Raw genomic sequence first — 25,588 nt, forward strand, 5'->3', positions numbered from 1 at the left:
GCAGCCGGGAGAGCAGCTCTCCAGGACCTACCTTGTCTTGCACCATCTCTATTCCGATCATGAGACCTTTTCCTCGGACATCTCCCATGATGTCAAACTCATCCCTCAGCTCAGCCAACTTCAGTAACATGTAGGTGCCAACTTCTTGACTGTTTTCTTGCAGATTTTCTTCTTTGATCACCTGTAGAGAATAAAGGCCTGTGTGACCTTACATACAAAAGTTCTAAGACTGATTGAGAGGCACAGAAAAATAACTGTCCATGACCTTCTTCACAGTAAAGTAACCAGACAAACAGCAAAACCTCGTGTGGGCATACCATGATTACATGATGTTCTCTGGAAGAATAAGAACAGTCTTGGGAGCAGGCATATCTTACCCTAGAACTCACATCAGAGTCAGTAAGAATTTAGGAAAGAATACAAGGTATGTCTCAATATTCGGTTTTGCTGAGGACTGTGATAAAAGGGGTGAAGAAGACAAATATTCGGGGGAAGAAATTTTACAAGGGCTATCCCTCCTGGAGATAGCTCACCTTCATTCAGCAGCCTTAGAGCCAAAGAGCCTGTTACAGCCCAAAGTACCCCAGGTGGAGGTTTTTCCTCCCTTTTCTCTCTCCTTCCCTCCCTCCCTTCTTTCCTTCCTTTGTAGTATTGGGTTTGAACTCAGGGCCTTGTGCTTGTCAGGCAGGTGACCTACTACACCACCAATGTGTTTATGTATTGGTTATTTTCAAGATAGATCTCACTTTATGACCAGGCTATTCTGGACTGTGATCCTCTTATTTATGCACCCCTTTCTTGCAAATATGACACGCACATGCCACTGTATCCAGTCATTCTGCTTTCTCCCATAGTTGGGTTGACAACAGTGTGTCATTGCACTTCATTACTGGTTCTGATGGAGGTTTGTGAATTTTTTTTTTTTTTTTGGGTCCGGTCGTGGGGCCTGAACTCTGGGCCTGGGCACTGTCCCTCAGCTCTTCAGCTCAAGGCTAGTGCTCTACCACTTGAGCCATAGCACCACTTCCAGCTTTTTTTTCCCTGCTTATGTGGTGCTGAGGAATCGAACCCAGGGCCTCATGCATGCAAGGCAAGCGCTCTACTACTGAGCCACCTTCTCAGCCCCAAGTTTGTGAATTTTTATGCCTAGGTTGGCCACAAACTTCAATCCTTGGATCTCTATCTCCCAATACCTAGGATTACAGCTTGAGCCACCATTACCAGTTTAGAGGCTCTGCTTTCTTTCTTTTTTTTTTAGCTGACCTGAGCCCTATGTGTCCCTAAGCCAGGGAACCTGCAGATGTAAAAGGATCTTTATGAAAGTTCCACTTACACTGAGGATTCAAGACAAATGAAATCTAATGCATTCATACATAGTAGATTATAATTACGTTTTTAAGGCCTATTAACCCTCTTTACTTTCTACATTGATTGAAGTGACCTAACACTTAAACAAACACACACACACGAAGAGTTGGCAATGTCTCCAAAATCAAATAAATGACACATTTCTACACACATATTTTCATTTTGTGATTTAGTCATATTTGAAGATAAATGTTTAATTAACAAGAACAGCTTTATTTAGTTCTATTTAAATTTTTTTCTTTTCTCTTCTCCCCATCCCCCTCCCATCAATTGTGGGGCTTGAACTTAGGGGTTGCTGTCTTTGAGCTCTTGTGCTCAAGGCTAGCACTCCACAACTTTGAGACACAGTGCCACCTCCAGTTTTTAGGTGGTTGATTGGAGATAAGAGTCTCACAGGGACTTTTCTGCCCTGGCTGGCTTTGAACTACATATCTCAGATGTCAGTCTCCTGAGAAACTAGGATTACAGGTATGAGCCACTGGCACCTGCTGTCCTCTTAAAAAGAACAGTGGTGTAGATGTTCAGTTTCCTAATGCAGTTTGCAGTTTCAATGTTTAATATATTGTTCCATTTAGCCTTTCTTCTGAGTAGATTGCTAATTGTGCCAAATTTCTGTAATGGTTTTTGTAATGTGGAAAGAATAATATTGATGGATTCAATGCACATGGTTATCTTTGTAATAAGCAGTCAAAGCAGAATATTAATCTCCAAATGAAAGGGCTGATCTGTTTATTCATTTGGGAGGTTGTATACTTTATTCTTTCCCTCAATCCTTTTCACTTTTTCCTCAGGATTCTACTTTTTATATTTTTTAGGTAACTAATTATAATCAGTATAGTTTATATGTTAAATACTTTTGTGGTTTAAAAATGAAAATGGGACCAATTTATTTGCTAAGAATTTGATTTTGGGGTACTGTAGATTATTAGGAGGAAATATACATCTGGTGTTAATTTCTAGATGTCTTCTGGAAATCACCTTTGTTCTAATTTAATAAACAAAGTCATTTAGGAAAAAAAATTAAGGAGGGGGGCTGGGAAGGTGGCTCAGTGGTAGATTGCTTGCCTCGCATGCATGAGGCCCTGGGTTCGATTCCTCAGCACCACAAAAACAGAAAAAGCTGGAAGTGGCGCTGTGGCTCAAGTGGTAGAGTACTAGCCTTGAGCTGAAGAGCTGAGGGACAGTGCCCAGGCCCAGAGTTCAGGCTCCACAACCGACCAAAAAAAAAAATTAAGTAGATAAATTTCTTGCTGACTCCTGATTGGCCAGCTGAGTTTCTCTTCCTACAAAGTTACTAACATTCTGCATATTTTTCTGGAAATATTTTTTTTTTTTTTGTCATTCATGGGGCTTGAACTCTGGGCTTGGGCACTGTCCCTCAGCTCTTCAGCTCAAGGCTAGTGCTCTACCACTTGAGCCACAGAGCCACTTCCAGTTTTCTGGTGGTTTATTGGAGAGAAGAATCTCATGGACTTCCCTGCCGGAGCTGGTTTTGAATCACTATCCTCAGATCTCAGCCTCCTGAGTAGCTAGGATTACAGACATGAGCCACGGGTGCTGGCATTGGAAATGTGTTTTATTTACTTAAGCAAATGATGCATTTTATCAAGAAGATTAAAAAAGACTTTTTTCCCCACAGAAAAATATCAGGTTAAATCGATGCGATAGGATGAACCAGTTATAATCACACAAAATTTAGTTTCTTTGGTCCTTCAATTTATAGCAATGTGACAAAATAAAGAAAAATACAGGATCAACATTAAACTTAAAAGAGGGATAGAAGTTACTAATGGTCTATAAAACAGTACCCAGCAAAAAAAACAAAAAACAAAAAACAGTGCTAAGACTTGACTAGAGGAACACTGAGAGTTCTTGTATGTGAGTTACTGGAAAGTACCTTAAAGCTTATTACCAAATATTGCATCAAGCAGACAACCTAGATCTTTAAAAGAGAGAAATGCAGAGTAACAACTGGAAAACAAATGTATATTGATGAAGAACAAATGGACTTTCTACTTTAATGACCCAAGGTGATGGAGTTCTAATCATCTGTGTGGCCCAACAAGGACAATTTTAAGACACAAATGGAGTTAATGCTGGGACAAACCTCAAGCACAGCAGATCCAATAGCGCAGGCCATGGGATTCCCTCCAAAGGTGTTGAAGTGAAGCAGTCGTTTAGCTAAAGATTTGGCAATCTCTAGGAGAGGGAAATAAAGGTGAAGTGAATGACACATTCCTACCATCATTATGTGTACATAGCATCATATCGAATTCATTCTTTATTCATCTAGTAGTGGATGCTATGAAATTGTGTCGCATCAAAAATTTATATGTTGAAGTCTTAACCTGTAATGTGACTATATTTGGGACTTGAACTCTGGGCCTGGGTGGTGTCCCTCAGCTCTTCAGCTCAAGGCTAGCGTTCCACCACTTGAGCCACAGCGCCACTTGCGGCTTTTTCTGCTCATGTGGTGCTGAGGAATCGAACCCAGGGCCTCATGCATGCGAGGCAAGCACTCTACCACGGAGCCACCTTCCCAGCCTGAGGTAATTAATTTTTTTTTTTTTTTGGTCCAGTCGTGGGGCCTGAACTCTGGCCTGGGCACTGTCCCTCAGCTCTTCAGCTCAAGGCTAGTGCTCTACCACTAGAGCCACAGCGCCACTTCCGGCTTTTTGCTTTTTGCTTATGTGGTGCTGAGGAATCGAACCCAGGGCCTCATGCATGCAAGGCAAGTGCTCTACCACTGAGCCACCTTCCCAGCCCTGAGGTAATTAATTTTAAATGAGTCTTGAGGGTAGGATCCTAGTCCAGTAAGGTTGGTGTCATACTAAGGAGAGATAGCAGCGTTCCTTTGTCTCTCTTCCTTCTGTGCACATTGGAAGGCCATGTGATCTTATAATGAGAAGGTAACAAGCCAAGAAGAGAGCCCCACCAGAAATCAGCACTGTGGGACCTTGCTGTTCACCTTGTGGCCTTCTAATCTGTGAGCACAGGAATGTCTGCTGTTTAAGTCATTCACTCTGGTATCTTGTTTTCCTAGCCTGATCTAATACAGTGGGTAAGGAAAACAACATCTTAATTACCCAATGGGAAGTTTGGTAACAAAATCATTAATGTGTTGTAAAAATTGGAAAATACTGTAAAGCTTATGATATAGGACTTTGTATAGAATTTTTAATGCAATACATCTTTTTGTTTCTAAAGGCCACTTGTGACTCAGAAGGAAATGTCAGGAAAATAATGCCATATGAGGATATAGAAATATAATTCTGGATTGGAGTTAGTTATATGTAGTACCTTGTACTTCTCTTTTCCCAATCATATCTTTATAACTTTATTAATTCAATAAATATGTAGATGTCATAAGGCACTTAATTATTTAGTGGCTTATAAATATGCTTGCCATTAATAAGAAATATAAAATACAAGAGTTTAAAGATTTTCAGTAGTTAGTGGTTCACAGAAAAAAAGCACGGGAAGTGAAATTCTGCTGTGCTTGCTTTCCCTAGAGTGTTGTGGACAAGTTTTCCTTGTTCTTGGCTGTCTGGTGAAATGTCCCCAGAGAAATCTGTGCTTCTGGCTTTGGTGTCTACCGCTTATTGCCATGGGGAGACAAAAGCAACCATGGAAGAGTCTCTTTGAAGAATATGACTTTGGAAGTTTTGGGGTTTTAGTTTGATTTTATAGCACGTTTTCCTCTCCCTTGCCTGTGTGTTACACTGTGTTTAATTGAGGAGATGGGAGAATTCATCTTTCCTACAGCCAGAGGAGAAAGAGCCGGCTTCCCTTCCTCCCTTCTCCCTACAGCAGACAGGCAGTTTCTCGTTTGCATTTGCTTGGGCTCGCATCGCATCTTCTCTGACTCACACAGGGTCCAGCCAGATGCTTCCTACCAACACCTGTGCAGAAGCAAGCACAAGCAGATGCAGCCCCCAGGTCCTACCTGGAGTAGTCACCACCGCCGCCATGGGAAAGCCGTTCCCAATCCCTTTAGCCATGGTGACAATGTCCGGCAGCACGCTGTGGCTTTGGAAACCCCAGAAGTGAGATCCCAACCTTCCGAATCCTGTCTGCACCTGACGGACACAGAGCCGACGTGTTCAAATAAACAATGGATCATGTTCAAGACTTTTTGATTTTTACCCTCCCTTCTTCCCTTTCTCTTTTCTCCCTCCCTCCCTTCCTCCTTTCCATGCACTAAGTTGTGTAGAATGGTATTCCACGCTACCATGATAGGTTTTATAGAACTGGGTATGTAGCTGGACAGGTTGAGGACACCCCAGGGCGGGGAGCAGCTGGATCTGTTACCCTGGGGGAAGGCACTCACTGGATGAGCGCTCTCTGCTTAAAAGCAGTCAACATCAACTTCACTCAGCTAATCATTAGGCTTGTCCTTCTCAAGATTGCACTGCAGGAAAGCATCTCCAAGTGCATTCTTGAAAGTCATGAAATCACATCTCTCAGAAAATTCTGCATTTCAGAGTATCTTTGAATTCTGTCTACCTGCCTTTTAATCTGACAGTGGTAGTTTCACTATGTGCCCATTCCAAGGCCAAAGTTTGTCTTCTTTCCCAGTAGAATGAATTTCAAAATGATTCAGACCTGGCTCGGGTGTGGCGGGAGGAGGTTGGTCAAAGCCTTATGCCCTACCCCGGAAGCACGGAAGCACCAGTGCATCCTGGGTATAACAGAGAATTGCCTACACATACAGTGCCAATGATCGTGATATTTCTGGGGAAGGGGAAGCCCAACATCAGCTGGAGGGAATTTTTAGTTGAGGAAAATTGTTCAGGCAAAGATGATAGCATTGAACCCAGCAAGACAGATCCTTGGGAGGTTTCACCACTTAATAGCATGGATCACAATGGATCCTACCAGTGAGTCAGGAGGACTTTAAGTGGCCCCAGGGTCCAGCCACTATTTTCAGCAGACAAAGGGTGCTTTCCATGATGTACTCAAACAGCATAATTATAGGTAAGCAGATCCCTTTTAACCACATGGGTTAGAGCTCCCAGGCCCAAGACAGCTTTTCTTCCAAGTCGTTCCCTAGGGCTACTGTGTGCTTATTGCAGCAGCTCTGTCTCAAGTCTGCTATCATAGGAATGATTTCCTGAACACATGTAATGGCAGCACTTTTCTAATTTAGAAGCTGGCATATTATTTATTTATACAAAAACAATCAGTTCCAGGCAAGTTTGGTCCAAAAGGGTAGATGCTACCAGATTGCTTAACATAGTTTTGGCAAAACCTAAGGTGAATATTTAGCTATGAAATTAAATTTTCTATATGATTAGTCAGCATTCGCAAAGCATCCATCAAAAAGATAATAATCATCATAAGAAATACATTGAGCAACAGCAGTGGCATCATCTATGCCTGGCCCAATTCACTGATAGCCATCAGTTCAGATGTTTCAATTTATCTTGTTCTGACTGGCTAATCTTTTCCTTAGTTTAAGGCCACACACTTATGGCCTTGCTACTTTCTGTCTGGACTATAAAGGAGGTTTCGAAGAGATTTCCTTCTGTGTCTGATATGTGCCCCCAACTCGAAATTGTCCCCTTGCATTTGATACTCACTTCATCTGCAACACACACACCTCCCTTCTCTCTCACCAGCTCAAAGGCGTCCTTTAGAAAGCCCTTTGGGTACTGGATGACTCCATTCACCCCCTGCAAAAGACCAAACCCAGAAATACTGTAGCATCAACACAAGCCATTTCACAGCATTTCCAAAATGAGGACACATCATTATTGTCATCACCAGGGAGTAATTCTGGCCATCTTCTAAACAGCCTGAAGAGCTGCTTCAGCCATACATGAAGAGAAGGGCTGTTATTCTCATGCTATGCCTTCTGGAAAAAGAATTCCATATTTGTTCTTTTTGTTGGTGGTGGTGGTGGTTGTGAGGCTTGACCTCTGGGCCTGGGAGCTGTTCTTCAACTCTTCAGTTCAAGGCTAGCACTCTACCACTTGCGCCATAGCACCACTTCCGGCTTTTTCTGCTTACGTGGTGCTGAGGAATCAAACCCAGGGCCTCATGCATGCAAGCAAGCACTCTACCATGGAGTCACCTTCCCAGCCTCTATTTGTTCTTTTTTTGAAATTAAAAAAATGTAGGATTTAGAAAAAGGGATCTTGATATTAAAGAAAGGCTTCCCCTGAAATTGCACATGTTCTCATGAAAATGGCTATCTACAAATTCAATGCCATACCTATCAAAATTCCAACCTCATTCTTCAAGGAAATAGAAGAGGCAATCCAAAAATTCATAGGGAACAATAAAAGACCCGAATAGCAAAAACGCTCCTCAATGGAAAGAACACTGCTGGAGGAATATCAATACCAAATTTCAAACTCTACTATAAAGCCATAGTAATCAAAACAGCTTGGTACTGGCACAAGAACAGACCTCAGGACCAATGGAATAGAATTGAAAACCCAGAAATGAACCTACACACCTATAGCCATCTAATCTTCAGTAAGGGAGCTAAAAAAATAGAATGGAAGAAAGACAGGCTCTTCAGTAAATGGTGCTGGCAAAATTGGTTAACTACTTGTAGGAAACTAAAGCTAAATCCTTATATATCACCCTGCACCAGAATCAATTCCAAATGGATCAAAGACCTTGGAGTCAAAGCAGACACTCTGAAAACATTACAGGATGGAATAGGAGGAACCCTAGGTCTCCGGAACAGGCCGAAATTTTCTTAATAGAGACCCGGAAACACAACAAATCAAAGAAAGGTTGGACAAATGGGATTGCATGAAGTTGCAGAGCTTCTGCATGGCAAAGGACATAGCTAGCAAGATCAATAGAAAGCCCACGGATTGGGAGAAGATCTTCACTAGCCATACAACGGACAAGGGTCTCATATCTAAAATATACTTGGAACTCAAAAAATTAAATCCCCCAACAACAAATCCTCAAAGAAACAACTGCCCAATAAATAAGTGGGCTAATGACTTAAAGAGAAACTTCTCTGAAGAAGAAAGAAGGATGGCCAATAGACACATGAAGAAATGCTCAACCTCCCTAGCCATAAAAGAAATGCAAATCAAAACAACATTGAGATACCACCTCTCCCCAGTTAGAATGGCAAAAATCAAGAACTCTAATAACAACAGATGCTGGAGGGGATGTGGACAGAAGGGAACCTTACTTCATTGTTGGTGGGAGTGTAAACTTGTTCAACCACTTTGGAAAGTAGTATGGAGGTTCCTCAAAAGACTTCACATAGAGCTTCCCTATGACCCAGCAATGCCACTTTTGGGCATTTACCCAAATGTTAACAAACAAGACCACACTAAAGCTACCAGCACAACTATGTTTACTGCAGAATTATTTACCATAGCTAAGATATGGAACCCACCCAGATGCCCCTCAGTAGATGAATGGATCAAGAAAATGTGGTATATATACACAATGGAATTCTATGCCTCCATCAGAAAGAATGACATTGCCCCATTTGTTAGGAAATGGAAAGACTTGGAAAAAATTATATTAAGTGAAGTAAGCCAGGCCCAAAGAAGCATAGGTCCCATGGTTTCCCTTATTTGCAATATCTAGTATATGTATGAGTCAAGCAGAAAAGGTCAGATAAGGTGATGTTAGGAAAATGAACCCTAAGATATGTATTTAAATGTTTTTTTTTCTTTCATGCATTTGTTTCTAACGCGTTTATAAGATTATTTCTTTGTTGTTTTGTATGTCCCTCCCCCACAGTATAACCCCTGCTTTCACTGTATTTGATGTTGGTATAATTTGTGGAGGGGAAGGGGAAAAGCAAGTCGTTTAAATAGGGATACAGGTGGACCCGTTGCAACAATGAGAAGTACTAGTTGTCATGTGGAAAACGAACTTTACAACTTTGGTTTTGGGTGGGGGGAGGATTAATTGGGGGGGACAGGGGGAGGCTGGGAAGGGATGGGAAGGGTAAATAAAGGAGGAGGCTACAATGCTTGATAAGAAATGTACACACTATATTGCCCATGTAATTGTAACCCCTTTGTACAGTATTTTCACAATAAAAAAAAAAAAGAAATTGCATATGTTCGACAACTAGAAGCCATGTGAGCTATAGAGTTCCCTTTCCTGAGAATTTTAATCTCTTTCTTTCTATTCCTTCCTTCCTTCCTTCCTTCCTTCCTTCCTTCCTTCCTTCCTTCCTTCCTTCCTTCCTTCCTTCCTTCCTTCCTTCCTTCCTTTCTTCTTTCCTTCCTTCCTTCCTTTCCTTTCTTCCTTCCCTCCCTCCCTCCTCTCCCCCCCCCCAGACCAATTGTATATGCTGGCACTAGGGCTTGAACTCAGAGTTGGGGTGCTGTCCCTACTTTTTTACTCAAGGCTGGTGCTCTTATCACTTGAGCTCTATTTCCTGCTTTCCTGTGGGTTAATTGGAGATAAGCATCTCGCCTTGGCTGGCTTTGAACTATGATGATAAGATCTCAGCCTCCTGAATAGGGCCACCAGTGCTTGGCCAGTCAATTGGATTTTGAGAGGAAAACAGCAATGGAATTCTCTAGAAAAGATAACGAAACTGAAGAGACATTAGAGCTGTTTAAGACTCATATACCCACTTGAATTGGCTCTGCAAAAAATCCAGCAATTGACTTGGCCACAGAAGTGTTCAAAGTGTCTCTGAACTGATCAATATACAGCTCTTTAGCTTGGCAGAAGTCTGCAAAAAAAATAACAAAGAGACAAATGCACAAACATAAGGAAACAGTACACAGACCACGGCATTTGAAGATGTATAATGACATTCAGAAGAATGAGAGATCCTCAGAATATGGTACATTTTGATTTGTTTTGGAAGGGGGAATATTCTACAGGATCGTTGGGACAGCCATAAATACATAAAGAAACCACCTCAGTAATTTCCATTTGGGGAAGAAATGCCCCAAAGGGTCATTAAATCTCATATAGTTAGTAATTCCATCTAAATATACACATCCTCTCAAATGGGTAGAGCTAATGCAAATGTAGTTGGAATGATTTAGTCTATTTGAAAATAATTGCATTTGCTTTTTTATTGCTACCTGGCTGATGCACAATTTTAAAGAACACATCATTTCTGTCTTCATGTAAATATGTTCATGGAACAATTATGGTTCAGTTTCAAGTCTAAAGAGGAAAATCTTAGATCCAGACAGTGTGTATCCACTCTAGCTCTTGGTGCTTGGTCCTGAGTTGCTATAGGTCCTTCTGCCCTTAGGTGAAAGCAGGCTCTATCTGTGCCTTGTTCATTTCTCCAGTGTGTGGCCAGGCGAAGTGACGTGTGGTAACCCATTTAGCAAATGTTTAAGGAATCCAGAGAGAAATGAATGGTAGAAATGGTGACTGATTTGATACATAGAACAGGTTCACTTGAAAGCCTTTCTTCCCTGGGTACTGCTTAAAATGTTCTTATTCAGATGATGTCTTGTTTAACTCATTAACTCTCTCTTCATGGGATCAACTGTTGATAGAGCTACCCATTTAAGATATTCTTGTTTTCAAAACTTGCTTTGTCATTCCTTATGATTTCTTTCCTCTACACAAGTTTTCAAATGCTTATTTAATGTTCTTTAAATATATTCACTATATCTATTTGGTAGTCTGTCTGGTACTTCTATTATTTTAAATTCTCATTGATCTTTTTCCTTTATATCTTTTCCATTTTCATTTTTCTTTGGCCGTACTGAAGTTTGAATTCAGGTGCTTGTGCCTGCTAAGTAGGCAATCTGTCTCTTCATCCAGTATCACTACTTATTTAACAGATAGGGGGTCTCATTTTTTTTTTTTGACCAGGTATGTCTCTGATCCTACCATCTCTCTAGAATTACTGTTGTGAATTACTATCTCTCTCCTTCCTTCCTTCCTTCCTTCCTTCCTTCCTTCCTTCCTTCCTTCCTTCTGTCCTGTCTTTCTTCCTTTCCTTCTTCCCTTCCTTCCTTCCTTCCTTCCTTCCTTCCTTCCTTTCTTTCTTTCTTTCTTTCTTTCTTTCTTTCTTTCTTTCTTTCTTTCTTTCTTTCTTTCTTACTATCCTTCCTTCCTTCCTTCCTTCCTTCCTTCCTTCCTTCCTTCCTATCTCCTTTCTCTTGGAGATGGGGGTCCTACTAACTTTTTGCCTCAGCTGGCCTTACACCACAATCTTCCCAATTTGTACTTCCCAAGTACCTGGGATTACAGGAATATACTACCATGCCTGGCCTTTGTGGGTCCTTTTCTGATTGTGGAGTTTTTATTTCCTTGTGTGCCATTTTTTGATTATAGATTGTTTATTTTCCTTGGGAAATTTCCTTGTGAGAATTCCTTAAGGCTTAAATCATGGTAGATTTCTCCAGAGCGGTACTTGCAAGGGCAGCTTCCAGGCATATAAGGCGATTTTAGCCTAAGATTCCTCCAATTCTCACCTTGAGATAGTGAAAGTGCAAACTGCAGGGCCTCAAAATGGGCAGTGTGCAGGCTGTGTTTCCTAGGTCCCTCCACTTCCACCCAGCAGAAGTCCCTTGCAGACTTCCTGTGCGTGGGAAGTTGTTATTTCCAGTCAATCCATAGACAAGGGCTGTGCACTGAGGCCTCTCTTTCCTGCACTCACAGAGCCATAAAAACAGTCGCATTGACATGTAGCTTCAGGGCAAAAGCTGGCTGTAGCCGTCCTAGAGAAGTCATTTTTAAAAAAGGAATTTGAGGGGAAGGGAAATAACAAAATGCCGAAATAAGGACACAGGATGACCCATTGTAACAATGAGACTCAAAGACACTAGGTTGGAAATGAACTTTACAACTTCTGGGGGTGGAGGGGTGGGGAGTGGGGGAGGTGGGGAGGGAAGGGATAGTTGGAGAAAAACAAAGGAGGAGGTGACAATGCTCGACAAGAAATGTACTCATTACCTTACTATTATAACTGTAACCCCTCTGTTCAGCATCTTTATAATAAACTTAAAAAGGAATTTGTTAACATTTTATTTAAAATATCATAAAAATTTAAAGTTAGGAATGTGGTGTAGGTAAAACCAGTCTGAAGGATTGCAAGTTACTGGTTCAATACGTTGCTAGAGGAGTTTAGGATGTAGAAAATAATCTTTGGACTTTTTTTCCCTCTGTTTAGATTGTTTAGACTGGCATGTTAGAGCAAGTTATGAATGGTAGGAATATGTTAGCTTAAAAATATCTCCTGGAGTGTATTGTTCACGTAAGTGGGAGAGAACATTTGCTTAATTTTTTTAAGAGGACCAATTTGCATAGTATCTATGAATGAATATAGCATAAGGAAACTCACTGAAAGCTACTGAACAATAATGTAAGGGGACCGGGAAAAAGAGTACTACATGAAGTTAATTAATTTATAATACATGTGTATGTGAATTCCTATGGGGAAGCCCATTTGTACAGTTAATGTACACTGAAAAGATGAATCACAGGAAAGTAAAACAGGCTCTCTGTGTAGATGAGAGTCAAGGAGAGGAGGCAGTGTCAATGTAGAGGGTAAATGAAGATGAATATGGTTGAAGTACCATATACAAATAGAACAATGAAACCTGTTGAAATTGTTTTAAGAGCACAGGAGGAGGAATGAGGAAAAGAGATGGAGAGGGTGAGTTTGATGGAGGAACATCATATATTCATGTGGAAATGGCATATTGAAACAGTCCTTGCACAACTGACAACTGCTAATAAAAATCCTTACAAAGGACTCATTTTATCTTTTATCTTATAAGTTTTTCTGAATTAAAAGAAATCTTTCTTTCTTCAAATAACTTTGCCATTTTCCTCCCAAAATTTAATCAAAAAATATCTGAGCGTCTAAAGTCTTATTAGTTTCAGTTTAATTACAAGTATACTTGGTCAAATAGAATATTCCTGGTGTCTACCAATCCATCTTTTATTTACCCAGCATCTAGATTTATGAGTATTTGTTAGTCCATCTCTTGCATTCTACTTGGTACTGTCTATAGCCACAATATGAGATTCTCTGCTAATTTTCATTTTTAAGAGAAGTTGGTTTGATCAATTATAGTGATGGGAAGCTTTCTCAGCCAGATTTTTAGATTCAAAGCTTGATATAAACTTTAAAAAGGGAAAGCAGATGGCAACCATTGATGTTTTGTTGCTTAGTTTATGTATAAACACAGGTAGTTTATGCTTTACCCATTCTTTGTTGTTGAATTCAATTTACTTTTTACAAAGGAGTTTTTCATTTGCTGCATTTCCACGTATGCATATCATTTATCTCTCTCATACTTAATGTTTGATTATCCTATTTTCATAACTGTATATAAAATATCTTGATCATGTTACCCTCAATCACTCTCTCCTTTCACATTTTTTCTTTCTGCTGGCTACTCTTTAAAAACTATTTCTTTGGTCTAGATTCCACAAGAGAAAAACACGCAATATTTGTCTTTGTGAATTTGGCTCATTTAGCTGAATATGATGCTCTACAGTTTCGATATTTCCTACAAACAAAATTTCATTATTTTATATAACTGAATGATATACCATCTCCCTTCCACATTTATAACATTTGTAAGTAGTATACTCCAGCACATATATATAATGTTTTCTATTCATTGGTTGATGGGCATGTAAGGCTGACTTCATAGTTGGTGTCTATTGTGAATAGTGTTGCTAAGGATGTCGAACATTTCTTCATGGACTTTTTTGGTCATATGTACTTTCTCTGGCCAAACTGTTCATTTGGTCACTTAGTAATTGAGTTATTTCTCTTAATGTGTTTAATTTTTTTCAGCTCTTTTTATATTCTAGTTAACAGTTCTTTACCCAATGAATAGCTTGCAAAGATTTTTCTACCATTCTGTGAGCTGTCACTTCATTGTGGCAATTGTTTCCTTTGGCATGCAATTCTATTTTTCAGTTCTTGCTCTTATTTCCTGAGCAAATGGATTCCTATTCAGGAAGATGTTTCCTATGCCTATGTATTCAAGAGTCTTTCCTATGCTCCGCATAGCATGAGAGAAAAATGGGCTATATAAAAAGGTTTAAAATGAGCTTCATCTTAGTTGGATAAAATTTAAATGTCACACAGCCTTTAAAATGTCACACTTTATCAGTCAATTATTATTCACTTATTATATAATAAATCTATTATTATTTGCATGGGTTTCTGAGAATTCTTACTTTCCTACATGAATCATTTAATGTATTTATGGTTCTTCTTTTACCCACACCTCTGCCAATGGTGATTGATGTATCTTCAGCTATACCATTCAGCACACAGGGGACTAGTGTACAATTCTGTGGGTGGGAAGGGGGAGGGGCATAGAGAGGAAAGATTGCCCAGGCTACAGAAACTTCCATCTCTGTGCCACCCCAGAAGTTGAGAAACACCAAGGAAATAGGAAAGAAAAAAGAGAGGAAAACTTTTTGTCTGGAATACCTAAGGACTGACCAGTTCAATTACATGTGCCCATGACTATGCCTTCAGCAATCGTATCCACACTTGTCATTTGGTTCTTAACAGCATCACAACATCTCTGGACATAAGCCCACATCCTTGACCAGCAGAAGGAATGCAAGGGGAGATGTGGATGGGATGAGAGGCCCTACACCTGTGACATGCAAGCAGTTTGGGTGTGAGAAGGAATCACATATACTGAGAGGCATGGATGCAGTCTGCTATGGATGAGAGCAGAGATGCAGAAGACAAACCATCAGCAACCACCATCAAAAATGAAGCACAGGCGGCTGGGAAGGTGGCTCAGTGGTAGAGCGCTTGCCTTGCATGCATGAGACCCTGGGTTCGATTCCTCAGCACCACATGAGCAAAAAGAAAAAAGCCAGAAGTGGTGCTGTGGCTCAAGTGGTAGAGCGCTAGCCTTGAGCTGAAGAGCTGAGGGACAGCGCTCAGGCTCAGAGTTCAGGCCCCATGACCGGATCTCCCCCCCCCCCCCCAAAATGAAGCACAGATACATCTTGTATTTTACCTCTGCTTTAAAGAGTGGAAACAATACTACTTGATTCCAAATAGATGTGATATTAGAGAAAGCTCAATTGACAGAACCTCCTGGTACCTATCTGGGTAGTTGGAAGTTAGAGGTGGGGACACAAGGAAGGAAACAATGGAAAGGAGACAAAATGAGGACAGTATATGCTTTGGATGACATGCTTTGGATGGCATTTTGATGGAAAGAAGACATACATATTTTACTTTAGAGAGTGAAATTTCCTATGTCTGTAAGGAAAACAAGAGAAAACAGCAATGGATGACAAAAAAAGAAGTGGCCAAACATATGTATAGAAAAACTGAACTTTTGAGACTCAATGAGTCCTTTGTGACTAGTTAAATAAAAGAATAGAGCAAAAATCAATATCAAAGGCTTAAACTTGAGAAACCATAGCAAGGTTTCTTTGATTTTAAAGATTTTAAAGATTTGTACCCCACATCTCCTGACACGTTCAGTGATGAGAGGATCATCTATTTTTGTTTCTCTTTCACACTTTATGGGCTCATTGCTGAAACTCTGGGTCAGGCTGCCTCTGAAGAGACTTTCTGCATCTAGTATCTCCATGACAACGACCAAAGGATGCAGGTGCTCTACTGGATAATACAACAGGGTGACTATAAGAGGCTGTTTTACTTCAGTGGTACAGAAAGAGTTAAGCCAGAGTGAAAAATGAAGATGAAACCAACAATTTTTAAGCCGAAGAAAACTTTTCATTCAAATAGAGAAAAACGACACAAATTGTCATTTGGAACCTTGAGTGGGTAGTGGGTGACGAGAGGTTAATTTCATCCTGAAATCAGCAAGTGACAACTTGGAATGAAACTCTGCAGGGAGGAGAATTCTGGGGATGGCAGATAGAGTAAGGTAATGCATAAAATGTCAATATTAAGCTAAGAATTGTCTCCTACTAAGATGAAATTTGGTGACATCATTCTGAAATGAAAATATCTGTATCATGGTTCATACCTATGTGCATACTCTGGACTCACAGAGGAATTGAGAACTGGAACTCTCTGTACTGAAAGTACTTGACATATTGGGATGCATCTGGAAATACGGCAATTCAACAGTAACAAAGAACAAACACTTACATCATCTTAAAAGCAGTGGAGAAGGCTGGGATGCATTTTTGTGTTCTAGTATTGTTCAAATGTATGATAGCCATCTTATTGCTTGATGGTAATAAGAGTTAAGGAAACATTTGACTTCAGCTAAAACAAAGACAACTGATTAGGATATGTTTAGCAAGTTTCCGGTTATTTTCAAGATGGACTAAAGAAGAGAAGATTTCAAAGAAGGAGGAGGCAGAGAAGATGCAGAGAGATGGGGACATAGAGTAGTCATGGAATTCTTGCTCTTATTTCCTGAGAAACTGGATTCCTATTCAAGAAGGTGTTTTCTATGACTGTCTATTCAAGAGTTAACCATCTCTGAGTTCTTCAGTCTATTAAAATGTGCCTGTGGCTGTGCAGATAGACTAAGGAATATGAGGGGCAGCAAGCAGATGTAGTTCTTGATTACTCCTCCCAGCCCCGCCACACAATATACATACCTAGCCAAGTCAAATGCAAAGTTAAATTTCAGCTCCCTCCTCTCATAAGTGCTGTGATAAGGAAGAGGCATAGAGATTGCTATCTCTCTTTCACAAAGGAGAAAAAGGAAGCAACAGTTGGAGCTTTTGCCCCTGAGTGAGCTATGGCAGTGCTGGGAGTTTAATCTAGATACCATGATGTTAGGTATCTCCTTATTCATGGCTGGCAGAGCAGGGATGACTTGCAGCTTGGATTCATCTCGCTGGTACATCAGTGTGAATGAGGATGGCCGCAGATTTTCGGGGCACTGGCTTTTTGGTTGGAAGACCTGGGATCAATTCGTAGCACTCTTGCTGCCTACATATGAACTCTGGTTACCTCATCTTTAAAGTGGAAACTTTGAATGATAGCTTTAAACTTCCTCAAGTAGTTACCAGGCCATCTTGTCTTTAGTGCTCTTTCTTTTATTCTCCTACTTCCATTTCGCAATTATCCCTAAGGACTTTATAGGCATCTATGATTCTTCTTCCTTTTAAGGCTGATTTTTTTTCTTACTTCCATCTTGTGTTCTTGCTCAGAATCTGGTGACTCATCCTGTTCCATTAAAGACCTTTCAGTGGGTCAGTCAGTCCTTTCCACTAGAATTACTTAGGCTCAGTTATTCAGAAAGCCCTGTACTGCAATGACAAATCTAAGGCAGACTTTGAGGACAAAATAAGCAGCAGATGATGAAGTTTCTATGCCTCTTATCCTTCATGGGAGGAAGAATGGAGAATATAAATAAAATGTGATTTTCAATAGAAGTTTTTCTTTTAAGATTGCCTTTAAAAGTTTTTCAGGACATGTCAGCAGCCTAGAGAACTTCATGACTTGAGCTTGGAGACTGGAAAAAGTATTCCATTGGCTTCTTCTTGCTGCCTGGCTGATATGTTTTCTTTGAAGATTTCTAGGTTGGCATTGCTGCTCACAAGATGTTTTCAGGAAATGCCAAAATTGGGCACCCTGCCCCCAATTTCAAAGCCACAGCCATTAGGCCAGATGGTCAATTTAAAGATATTAGCTTGTCTGACTACAGAAGAAAATATGCTGTGTTCTACTTTTACTATCTTGACCTGAGCATTGTGTACCCAACAGACATACTTGTTCTAAGTGATAGGGTAGAGAATTTATGACACTCAACTTCCAAGGGATTGGTGCTTCTGTGGATTCTTACTCTGTTGTCCAGAAGAGCAAATAATATTTCTTTAAGCAGAAGTGAACACTAGGCCATTTTAATACTTGTCTAAAGATTTAGAGTAAAATCTCTTTTGTGCATTTTCTTTCTTAAAACTCAAGATATGGGATGTTGTAAGACAACCCTTTCCTATCTTGATGGGAACGTTAAGACAGGGAATCTGATCCCCCATTGATGAATTTAGTGGGGTCCAGAAGTGCCTGTTACACCTGGACCAAGACCTTGAGCAGGGCATGGAGGTATGGTTCAAGTGGTAGAATTCCAGCCTTGAATGAAAATGCCAAGTAAGAGCACAGGCCTTGGTTCAATAGCAATTCAATCAAAGCACACACAACATAAACAGACAGGGATGTAAAATACTACCAAAACCTTGAACAGACAACCCTTCAAGTTCCTTTCCCTTCCTCCTTTCTCCCATTGGGAGCTGGTAAATAATCTTATCACCTTGTTTTCTTTTAAAGTTTCTAGCAGGATGAATTGTTGAAGTCGATTGGCCAAAATTTTGCTAAGAAGTTTTGCATCAATGTTCATCAAAGAAATGGGTCTATAGTTTTTTTTCTTTGATGAGTCCCTGCCTGGTTTTGGGATGAGGGTTATTATGGCTTCATAGAATGAGTTCAGTAGTGAACTTTCTCTATTTCATTGAAGAGTTGAAGGAGTATTGGTAGCAGACCTACTGTTAAGAGAACTAATAGACCACCTTTACTTAAGAACCTAGCTACATGATAGCTAGGTTGAAGGCTAATATCTAATAGCATGTGTCTATGAGACCTTCCCTCCATACCCAGATGGACGTGCTGATGGTAAAGGAAAGGTAGGCACAAGGTAGGACTCAACAAGGGGTCACCTGATCTTTTAGTTTCCTTGTTGGCATTTGCTTCTTCCATTTTTCTAAATGTAACCCTTCTCAAAATGCCTCACCCCTCCTGACCTTCCGCTCCCTCCCTTCCTCCCCACCCAGTTGGACCTGGTGCACAGCTGCATTTCCTAATTGTTTGCACAGGAGAATCTCGACAGTGACTTCCGCCCCAGGGGCCACGGAAAACATCTGGGCACATTGTCTGCAAATGACAAAAGAAGAATTTGGGCAACACATGAACACCAGATAGCCAATTTGGGGGAGCAGATGGCGGCAATCAAGGCAAGAGGGCTTCTTAATTTGATATTGAGATTCCCTCTTCACTCCTCCCTCACTAAGGATGAAAAACCTAATCTGCTTTAAGGAGCTATTTCTTCTTAGAAATCACTTGTATGGGCACTCTACAAAGAAAAATGATTTCAATTTTTGCCTCAAAGCAACTTTCTCAAGGGTTTGGCGGACAAGGGCATCTGAAAGAATAAGGATAACTGACTATCTGATTTTGATGCTGAACCAAAGGGAGGTCCAGCATGTGAGAGAGGAGGTAAAGGCAGGGATGAGTCTAGGGAAATTCTGTGTACTCAGCGTTCTTAGAGCCGCTAGTGTACTTGACTGGACTTACAAGCAAAATAAAATGTGAAATTCTATCATTAACCATTGCTCAGACTCAAAAGACCTTTCTAAGAAATATTTGTCCCCAAAGGGCATCAGTTTAAGTTAGTCAACTTGATTTGTGGTTCCTGACAAGCTTCTAATTCTAATGTGTGACAAGCTTCTAATTCTAATATAGGGAAATCTGAGCAATTATTCCACATACTCAGAAATCTACAGAGAAACAAGAGAATAACTATAGAACTCACAGACTGGCAACTCATGCCGCTGGGGAGGGCCGTCTTGTAGAGTCCTACGTTTGTCAAGCCCAGTGTGTAAGGACTACAGCCATGGTAGGCTCCTCTGCAGAGAGAAGACAGTGGGAGGTTAGGATCAAGTTCATTTCCCTTTGACAACTGGCTTGAATAGAACACAAGTCTATGAAGGCTCCAAAGATGAAATAGAACCACATGAATATTCAATTCTGAAGACTTGGTAGAACCCTTCTAAACCTATGCCATATGAATATACTTAACCGATGTCATAGATTTGAAATTGTGAAAGGATTTTTTTTTTTAGCTGGGGTTGGGGAGAGAGGCTGGTCCTAGGGCTTGAAATCTAAACCTGGGAGCTGTCCTCTGAGCTTCTTTTGCTCCAGGCTAGCATTCTGCTAACTTGAGCCACACTTCTGGCTGTTTCTGTGATTAATTGGAGATAAGAATCTCATGGGCTTTTCTGCCTGGGCTGACTTTGGACCATGGTTCTTAGATCTGTCTCCTGAGTAGCTATGATTACAGTTGTAAGCCACCAGCACTCAACATAAAAGGATTTTCTTTTTGTCTTTTCTTGATTGGTCATGGGGCTTGAACTCAGGGTCTGGGCACTGTGTCTGAGCTCTTTTGCTCAAGGCTAGCGCTCTACCACTTGATCTACAGCACCATTTCCGAGGATTAAAAAAAATCTTTTTGGGGGTTACACTGTGGGGGAGGGACATACAAAGCAACAAAGAAATAATCTTATAAATGCGTTAGAAACACATGCATGAAAGAAACGAAAACATTAAAATACATATTTAAGGGTTCATTTTCCTAACATCACATTATCTGACCTTTTCCGCTTGACTCATACCTATACTAGATATTGCAAATAAGGGAAACCATGGGACCTATGCTTCTTTGGGCCTGGCTTACTTCACTTAATATAATTTTTTCCAAACCTTTCCATTTCCTAACAAATGGGGAAATGTCATTCTTTCTGATGGAGGCATAGAATTCCATTGTGTATATATACCACATTTTCTTGATCCATTCATCTACTGAGGGGCATCTGGGTTGGTTCCATATCTTAGCTATGGTAAATAATGCTGCAATAAACATAGTTGTGCTGGTAGCTTTAGTGTGGTCTTGTTTGTAAACATTTGGGTAAATGCCCAAAAGTGGGATTGCTGGATCATAGGGGAGATCTATGTGAAGTCTTTTGAGGAACCTCCATACTGCTTTCCAAAGTGGTTGAACAAGTTTACATTCCCACCAACAATGAAGTAAGGTTCCTTTAAATTGGGTGGGGGGAGGGAGGAGGCGGGGAAGGGAAGTGAAGGGTAAACAAAGGAGGAGGCTGCAATGCTTGGTAAGAAATGTATGTATTATCCTGCCCATGTAATTGTAGCCCCCCTGTACAGTATGTTCTCAAATAAAATAAAATAAAAAAAAATCTTTTTGGATATCATTTGACCAAGGATTCTGACTTTAAGATCTTCCATATTCCATTATGCTAAAATAATTAGACTCACCTTTTAGCATCACATCAGAAATTGCATTGCCAACGCATGCTAGTTGTCAAAGTATCAGCTTGAGTGAGAAATATTTGTTACTGTGATGAAGCCATTTATTCAATATTTTTAGGGAAATATCTTTATGAGCCTTCATAAACTACCTTACTTGGCATATCTAAAGCACTCATATTTAATGTTATATTTAAGCATTCATATTTAATATAAATCATCCTATTAAATTTCAACATCCCCCCCCCATCACCCTTGAATGAGGATTTAACACTATCCAAGAGGATAGTACCAGGACTGCTCAATATAGACCAAACTTACCTAGATATGCATATACCAGCTTTTTTATTTCACTAAAATGTCAATCACAAAGCTTAATTGCTATATTTTGGTAGCAAGTGTTACCATTGGCTTGTGATCACTACATGTGCATTTTATATGAAATACATAGTATTGCATATGAGGAAGTAAAGGCCATATAGAATCTTGGAATCTCGACAGAAATTATGCCAGACAGCTTGAATGGGGACTATTGACTTTCACTATCACTATTTCTGCCTTTTTGGTGAATCTTGTAAGAGTCTGTTTAAATGTACTAAGGTGAAAAGCTGTGAACAAAATTCTTAGTTTTAGTTTGAATGCTTATATAGCCATCTAGGGATTATAAGACCAGTTTGGCTAAGGATACCTGATCTATCATATTCACTTGATTAAATATACTCTACCTGATCTATCATATTCACTTGATTAAATATACTCTAAAATCTAAAATGGGAAAAATGTCCCTGAGCAAACACCTCTCCTTGGTCATGCTACAATCTAAAGGTGTACATTTAATACTGGGATGTCAGCATTTATTATTAGGGCAAATCAATGTTACGAAGAATTGAATATTTGAGAAGGTATAGTTACCTGAAAGAAATGATGTCTGAATTATTTGTGTGTGCTCTGGCCATCATCATGGCCAAATCATTGGCTTCTGAGCCACTGTTCACCAAAAAAATGACCTACGGGGAAAATAGATATATGACTTCATACTTTAATAGTTGCCTATTAGAAATGCTAAAGACAGCATCTCAGCCTCTGTCAAATCAGTCTGGGTGGCCTAATCTAGCCACTATATTAATTCTACAGCCCTTTATTGAACACCTACTAAGTGAGAGAAAAACAAGGATAGCAAAGTCCAGACTGAAAGAAGAATGAAATAATAATTTTCAGGAAAATGAATAGAAATGGGTTTCATCAGGGTGAGAAAAATAAACCGGACTCAAAAAAACAAATATGCTTTCTCTCACATGTAGAATCTAGGTTTAACACACAAAAAAAGCGTCATGAATATAGAAGGATGACTAGTTGGGAAGAGGAAGGGACCAGCAGGAAATAGGAGGGAGCCAAAAAGAACAATGTAAGTTGAATGAAACAGAAGTACATTATACAGCTATGACAAAATCACAGCAAAACCTATTCTTTTGTTCAATTAATATATTCTAATATAATTATGAGTGGCTTAGATGTTGTTACAGCTGTATTTACTGATCTGTCAGGTGCTGACATGGGGACATTGGCTGATTGAGGGTGTCTGAGGATAAGGTTTCTTGGCTTCTGAACCTATCCAGTTCTACCTGATCCTGAAGGCTTGGAATCAGGCAGGACTCCTGGTGCTGCAATCCCAGGGGTTGTCACTGCCTGACTGCTGTGTAGTATGAATGCTGAAAAATCAAATGAACAAACAAACAAAATTTCAGCACAGCCCAGATAAATGAATGGGAAGGACCAAGGGAACTGCATTGTCCAGAGTCAGAGACTAGTAAGTATCCACTGGTGACTTGGATAAACTGCTATGTGTTTACTCTTCCCTGATCATCTGAATATGATTGCAAGTTATAGTGATTCCAAGTTGTTTTGCCCATTGTAGATAAAAGAGGAAATGGTGTTTCTAGATAATTTAATTAAAAATAACTGAAACCAGATACAGGGTTCTATTCTAGATCTTCCCTATGTATTAACTCATTTAATACCTACATGCAAACCTTGGCCAATCAATATCTTTACATCTCAATTCAGTTTAAAAATTCCTTCATTTCAGATGCAGTATTACCTAACTGCATTTTATATCAACTGATAAGGAATGACTCCTTTCTTTGTAAGAGAAGATATATAAATACTTTTGTAGAAGATACATAAATACTTTTGAAGAGCTATAAGAACAAAGAGAAGAAAATCTTTTAAGTTATAAATGACCATGTTGGGCATTCTGGGGCTCCTAGGAAGTAATTTCTGCAAACATAGGGTAAGAAGAGCAACCAGGGAGAGACAGAGACACAGAATGGACAAAAGTGAACATTAATTCCTTTCACTAGCATTTCATGAATTTCTTCCCCCTGCTTGAGTCTATTTATTCTATTTATTAGCAGATCGCTCAGGATAGACTAAGTTCCCTGCTCCCCTCCCTGCTTCCTTGGGCAGACCACTTGGGATCATGAGACTCCTATCGCTTTGGCTGGGAGCATTGTACCTTAAGAGGCTCCGGAAAAAGTGCTGCGAGTTTTTCTGCATATTCACACATTGGAGGGTGGAGAAAGACAGAACTGGTGTGCCACAGGCGGCCAAGCTGCTTTTGGGCCACTGCACTTACTGTCCTGGATAAACAGAAGATCAGAGTTACCCACTGCCAGCAGCCTTGTCCCTCTGCACACATACTAGGCACTGAGCCCAAACACAGTTCTGCGTCACCAAAGTGATTATTTTCTATATATTCTAGTGAAGTGAACACCCCTTCCCCATCCCTCGAATCTCTAGGATACTCACGGGTGGCAGTGACCAACACTGATAGTGACAATCCCAGAGAAGAAATCCAGGTATCTGTTTCCCTCTGAGTCAAAGAGCCACTCCATGTGGCCTTGATGAAGCAGCAAGGGCTTCTGGAAATATGCTGTTGGCACAGGAGAAAGATGCTGCTTTTTGATCTCCAGGACATGGTTGTAGGCCAGGGACTACAGAGAGACAGGATTAAAAATCTCTTTTCCCTAGCTCCATGATCCCTACAAGCTCAATCACAGGTTGCTATATGAGTGCCTAGTCTGTCTAGTAATCTGTACATGGGCCTGTTCCCTGTGGGGGCTCACAGGTGGAATTATTTACCAAATATCTTTGCTGGAAGAAACTGCAGTCTTCTTTTACATTTTTAAAGTTAACTAATTAACTTTGTGTTTTGTTTCTGAGTTGAAGTAGCACAAATTGTGGCCAGGTTAGACTTCAACTCCTGATCTTCCTGCTTTCACCTCCCAAGAAGCCTGTATTGTAAGTGTGAACCATTATACCTGGCTTAGTCCTTCCTCTTCAATAAAATCATTATTTGTGATCCTTTGTCTTCTCCTCTCTAGAGAAGATAGGAAGGAGGCTTACAATTTGGGGTTTGAATTAATTTCTTAGCAATGAAAACTAACCTTTGGAAGTAAATGTCTAAATGAATGCCATTCTTGTTGCTTTAGTTTTAATTATTCATTTATTTGTCAGTTGGGGGGTTTGAACTCAGGGCCAGAGAGAGCATTGTGCCTGAACTTTTGCACTCAAGGTTAGTACTCTATCACTTTGAGCCACCAGTGTTATTTCCTAGTTTCTTTTTTTTAAATAAAAATAAACTAATTGGTGCTGCTCATTTTTTAAAATACTGCTGGAAATTGAACCCAGAACCTTAGGCATTCTGGGAAAGAGCTCTCTCATGAGCTACCTGGTCTCAGTCATAAAACTTTTCTCTCATGTTTCTCTTCTTCTCTCTCCCCCCCCCTCTCTGTGTCTGAGAGAAAAAGAGTGAATTTAATCATTTTATTCTGACAGCACGAAGCTAATTTTATGACTTTTGGTAGAAGACTCAGGATAATCAGTAAATAGAAATGTAAATGTGTGTCATCACACGTGTGAAATCCCTGCAATGCATACAGCGTGTGTGTACATCTTATGCGCCCAGTCTCTGTCATGCATGCTCACCATTATTACTCAGGTAGTAAATGGTATAGGAAGGTTTCAGATATTCCCAATGACTTAAAGGACAGATTATCTGGGGTGGGACAGCTTTATGTCTAGTAGGACCTTTTGTGGGTCCTTCTTGAGAAAACAACTAATTGTGATTGCCTCAGGGGAACCAACTTTTGGGGTTTCCCTGAAGCCCAGAGTCCTACCTGGTATTTTTCGGGTGAGAAGTCACATGGTGGCATGTTAGGTTTTGTATGAAAACTGCATTTAAATGTGGGAGTCCAGGAAGCACCTGCCAAA

General features: G+C 40.1%; 1 protein-coding gene across 3 annotated transcripts in view; it reads right to left on the minus strand.

Moving 5' to 3' along the window:
- The window catches only part of Agxt2 (alanine--glyoxylate aminotransferase 2), a 40,315-nt gene that overhangs the window by 9,744 nt on the left and 4,983 nt on the right, over window positions 1-25,588 (minus strand). For 2 of the 3 annotated variants that reach the window (XM_070041019.1, XM_070041021.1), the window contains exons 2-12: window positions 25,495-25,580; window positions 24,125-24,309; window positions 23,832-23,955; window positions 22,229-22,323; window positions 19,806-19,899; window positions 19,054-19,147; window positions 9,948-10,048; window positions 6,951-7,043; window positions 5,315-5,447; window positions 3,476-3,567; window positions 32-181 (exon numbers count right to left, since the gene is read on the minus strand). In XM_070041019.1, coding sequence (XP_069897120.1) covers window positions 32-181; window positions 3,476-3,567; window positions 5,315-5,447; window positions 6,951-7,043; window positions 9,948-10,048; window positions 19,054-19,147; window positions 19,806-19,899; window positions 22,229-22,323; window positions 23,832-23,955; window positions 24,125-24,309; window positions 25,495-25,580 — 1,247 coding nt within the window. Of the gene's footprint in view, window positions 1-31; window positions 182-3,475; window positions 3,568-5,314; window positions 5,448-6,950; window positions 7,044-9,947; window positions 10,049-19,053; window positions 19,148-19,805; window positions 19,900-22,228; window positions 22,324-23,831; window positions 23,956-24,124; window positions 24,310-25,494; window positions 25,581-25,588 lie in introns of those variants that run through there. The other variant, XM_070041022.1, reaches the window with a different exon arrangement.

The sequence above is a fragment of the Dipodomys merriami genome, unplaced genomic scaffold, assembly GCF_024711535.1.
Source record: "Dipodomys merriami isolate MVZ:Mamm:240054 unplaced genomic scaffold, mDipMer1.0.p SCAF_30, whole genome shotgun sequence".
Taxonomy (NCBI): Eukaryota; Metazoa; Chordata; class Mammalia; order Rodentia; family Heteromyidae; genus Dipodomys; species Dipodomys merriami.